This window comes from Aquarana catesbeiana, linkage group LG03 (genome assembly GCF_042186555.1).
Source record: "Aquarana catesbeiana isolate 2022-GZ linkage group LG03, ASM4218655v1, whole genome shotgun sequence".
In the NCBI taxonomy this organism is placed as follows: Eukaryota; Metazoa; Chordata; class Amphibia; order Anura; family Ranidae; genus Aquarana; species Aquarana catesbeiana.
This window is the reverse complement of record NC_133326.1, coordinates 591283290-591288121: the sequence shown is the minus strand read 5'-3', so window position 1 is coordinate 591288121 and position 4832 is coordinate 591283290. Positions and strand designations below refer to the sequence as shown.

The 4832-nt window shown below is 45.5% G+C and overlaps 1 protein-coding gene across 1 annotated transcript; it reads right to left on the bottom strand.

Annotated features, from left to right (window-relative positions):
• Positions 1 to 2138: 2138 nt before the first annotated feature.
• Positions 2139 to 4832, bottom strand: LOC141134659 (uncharacterized; the record flags this gene model as incomplete). The annotated part of the gene is given in 1 exon segment (XM_073624103.1): positions 2139 to 4832. A coding segment is annotated over 1 exon segment (1434 nt), but the record flags the coding sequence as incomplete, so codon positions are not given.

Here is a 4832-nt window from a genome sequence, read left to right as displayed (position 1 = left end):
ACAAAACTAGTATATAACAAATAGGGGTGCCATCATGAAAGAATTGAAGGGTGAAGGTGTGGAGGCAATTGCCGCCACTTGCCTGTTCACACGTGCACGCCTGAGAATTGGGGGTTGGACTATTTCGGCACTTGATAATTGATCACAATTGATAAATCATAAAAAAAAATATACATTTTAATAAGTATAATACAAAAATACACAGACAATATTAAAAAACAATCATATGAATACACCACAGTTAACAAATTACTAACGGGTGTCCCTGTAAAGTTTCTGTTGGGGGGGTATACATGAAATTTCTCAACCGGTTTCGCGGTGAAGACCGCTTCTTCAGGAGGGGCTGGTCTATAAAACAATTCATATTTTTAATACAATGTACAATATACAGCAAAGCAGTCGTTAGAACAATGTAATACATTACATAATTTCAAAGGAGAAGATCAGCTCACCCACTCAGACGGGGTCAGACCCAAACAATCCCCCCCACGGTGGACACAGGGGATTGTAGAAACTGAATCTGGTTGATGAATAATAAAAAATAAATATATAGAACTTATGGAAGTTTTGGGAAGTGAACGGAGAGAAGGGGTGAAAAGAACATGAAAATAGGTGCAGGACGGAGGGGGGGAGGAAGGTGAGGGGAGAGGAGAAAGGAGGAGGGGAAAAGGAAAGAGAAGGAAAAGAATGGGGGAAAGAGAAAAGGGAAGGGGGTGGGAGGGGGGATTATGGATAGGAAGGGAGGAAGGAGGAAGGGAAGGAAAAGGGGGGAGGGGGGAAGGGGCAGCGAATGGATGGGGAAGGAGAGGGGTGAAGGGGAGAGAGGGGGGAAGGGGAGAGAGGGGGGGAAGGGTGGTGGTAGTAGAAGTTGGGGGAGGGGAAAGGAAGGGGGAAAAAGGAGGACAAGGGTGGAGAGAGTTTAGAACAAAAGAAGTTCCCCTAGCGGACTTTAAAGGCACATTTTTTAAAGAAAATATTTTAAAAAAAGGTATGTAAAGTAGATAACAGTTTATTAGTTACAAAAAATAATCAAGTGAATCACATAGTTATAAAGTTAAAAACAAGGAATGCATTTCCATAAATATAGAAGTTGATACCAATACATGTGCACCCGACGCGTTTCGGAGTTACTTATGCCTCCTTCTTCAGGGGTGATTGTAGGGTTTTGCAACAAGAATTTTCTATATGGGAAATAATATGTATAACATAGACATAATGAGTGCACAATAAAGGAACGTAAATACAAAATCTATAGTTGTATGAGTCTGTATACATACACATTCATTTCTCTGTTTACACTTACATTGGTATCTACGGATATAGGTTGTGCATTCCAGGACGAATTAAAAGAAACATAGATATGTTGACGTACTGCCCATCGGACACGCTCCCTGGTCGTGGTGTGTAGAACTTTAGTGGAGTATAGCAGGAGTATTCACATAGCCACTGTCAAGGTGGAAGTAGAGACGTATAAATATATAGGGTGGTTTTATTCTTCCTTCCAGTAGGAAGAAAGGCCCAAGGTTAGCGGGCATATGACAGTTTAGATCTGAGGTCACACTGGGGCCAAATGTGTATCCTGTAAATCATGAAGATATATATATATGTAAGGATGTGCATACATATGGATAATTAAAGTAGTACATGGAGAATCCAAAAGCTGTATCCTACCTGGTCCGCCTACAATAATGGGGGGCAGTAACTGGTGGTAAATATGGATCAGATGTGGTTCAGAAAGCTGGAGAATCAACATAGAAATGGGAAGTATATTAAAACCCTGGTTGGTGAGAGGGAGGGGGGGAGGGGGGGGGGGGGAGAGAAAAGGGGGGGGGGCAGGGGAGGGGGGGAGGGGAAGGGGGGGGGGGAAGAGAAAAGGGGGGGGGGGGCTGGGGAGGGGGGGAGGGGAAGGGGAAGGGGGGGGGGGGAAAAGAGAAAAAGGGGGGGGGGGAAGAGGAGGGGGAGGGGGAGGAAGAGAAAGGAAAGGAAAAGGAAGGAAGGCAGGGAACAGAAAGTAGAAGAGGGGGAGGGGGGGGGGGGGGGCAGTTCGGAAAGGAGGGGGAGGGGAAAGAAGAAAGAGGGGGGAGGAAAGCAAGAGGAGGGAGGGGAAAGGGAAAAAGAGAGAAAGAAAATATAGTGGGTGAGAAAGCAGAAAAGAAAGATGTATGACATCTAGATAGCATAAATGACTAGTGATTTCAATGAGGAAGGATGGATCACCAAGCATATCATAAGAGAAGGGAAAGCCCCAGAACATAGTAGATAGCGGGTGAAGCAAATATAGTATGATAGGCAACAGGCAGGGTTTACAACCAGTGACTTCAACATAGGGATCCATGTCAATAGGTAGGGGATAAGTTACTAACCAAGTGTCACAGCACCTCGCACCAAGAGCGTCCTGTCTGCAGCAGATGACGCCTGGTGTGGGCTGGAGCCGAATATATAAAGCCCTCCCCACCTATCAGCTGTTGATGGAGGAGATACAACAGCTGATTGTGGTGAGGGAGGGACGGATACACTAGGACTGGCCCCCCGGGTGGAGCGCGCGCCGCCAGGCATCCACAGCGCATGCGGACGCAGACGTCGTGAGGCGTGGCCACGCCCACTGCACCCGCCGGCACGTCTGGCTTCCCCAACGGACTGCGCATGTCCGTTGGGGTCGCAAGATGGAGGACAGATGATTCTGTACCTCACACAGCGCCACCATGAGTCCAAACTTCGCTCAGGCGGCTCTTTTCGTGCCGGGCGGATCACAGATCATAATGTGAAGCTAATAAGTAATAAGTCAAAGCATAAATTAATGCAACTGAACAGGGGAAAAATAGTATCACATCTTTTGCTATCACAGGGAAGCAGGGCCGATAGGCAGTGCGATACGGGTTAGGAGTGAAACCCGATGGAGGAAAACATTTCAAACATGACAAAGTAGTAATTATGTACAGATATTAAAAGTACAATTCGAGGGCAAGTTATACAGATAGAGTGATATCAGGTTATATGCATATAGTCCAGAAATCAATAACCTAGAGTATCATACAATATACATAATAGAAAACAACATTACAATACATGACCTAGAGTGGCATACTGTATAATATAGAGACTGTATGTCCCATAGTATAATTAGGATTGCCCCTATATGCGGGTCAAGGGGGGGGCCCCAATATGTAATAGTCGGGCTCGATTACTGTAACGAATGTTGGGTATGGGGTCTTTTTTCTTTTTTTCTATTAGTGGGTATGGAAAGCAGATATATGGGGGGGTATCTCAAAACATATGGGGGGGCCCCATAGCCAATAATAGGGTCCCCTATGTTTGAGGGCAGTGATAGATGGAATAGATGTAGTCGGCTGGTCTCTAAAGTCACCCCAAGCATATAGTTGTCTGTGGGGTGGTCCTCCCTATTGTTCTCTGCCGCCGGAGGAAAAGCCTTCGAGGAAGGGTTTAAACCAAATGGTTTCGTTTAGGCCTGGGGGTTCAGTAGCCCTTAGGTTATATATCCATCGAGACTCTAATTGCAGCAATGTCTTGTTCCAGTCCCCTCCCCTTGACTCTGGATGTACCCGATCCAAGATGAGAAATTTGATTTTTGGGCATATGCCATTATGTACTGTTAGGGTGTGTCTCCCCAGTGGGAGGTCCGGATCCCCAGTTTCCATGCTTACTAGATGTCTATATGCCCTCTTCCAAAATTCTGTCTTGGTTTTTCCTACATAAAAGCAGGTACATTCACACAGGAGTAAGTAGACAACCCCAAAAGTCCTGCAATTGGCAAAATGTTTGGGGTGGAAAGATTGACCATTTGGAAGGGTCGGGTTTCTAGTTGTAAGCATGTATTTACAGTATCTACATTTGCCACACATAAATGTCCCCTTATATTTACAGTGTATCTTATTATTCTCTGCCTTGAATTCACTGGCTGTGATTTTGTCTCCCAGGGAGGTGGTTCTTTTAAATGTAAAGAGGGGTCTCTGTGGGACCAGTGGTCCTAAGGTTGGATCGCATTGTAGCATGTGCCAATACTTTGTCACAATGTTCCTCACCTGTCTGTGTTGATTATTGAATTTGGTAATGATTCTAAGAGTACCAATATCATTCTTGTCAGACTTGTTGGCTTTTTGAGAATATAGTAATTCCTCTCTTGGCTGCAGGAGGGCTTTTTTGAAAGAGCGTTTCAAAGACGCATGGGAATACCCCCTTAGTAATAGCCTATCGCGTAGCCTATTCGCCTCCAGTTTGAAGGTGTCACTATCTGAGCAGTTTCGTTTTGCTCTCAGGTACTGGCTGTATGGAATAGAGTTGAGGAGGGGTTTAGGGTGGAAACTGCTTGCATGTAATATGGCATTGCTTGCGGTTGATTTCCTATACAGTTTGCTAATGACACTACCTTCCTCACCTCTGCAGACCTCTACATCAAGAAACGTGATACACTGTTTATCAAATGACATAGTGAAGTTTAGGTTGAAATCATTGCGGTTCATCCTCAATAGACACTCCCTGAGGAGGTCGATCGACCCGTCCCAGACGATGAAGAGGTCGTCGATGTACCGGTACCAACATAATATGTGGTCCGTGTACATCGACAAGCCCTCATCACCTAGGAACATGGCCTCCCACTCCCCCAGGTACAGGTTGGCATACGATGGGGCACAACATGTCCCCATCGCAACCCCCTGCACCTGGAGGTAGTGGGAGCCGTTGAAGGTGAATACATTATGGCTGAGGATATGTTCCAAAAGTGAAGTAATGAATTCACTATATGTAGGGTCCAGATCTTGTGTTGTGCGTAGAACATGTTTTATGGCTGCTACGCCCTTCTCATGGGGGATAGAGCT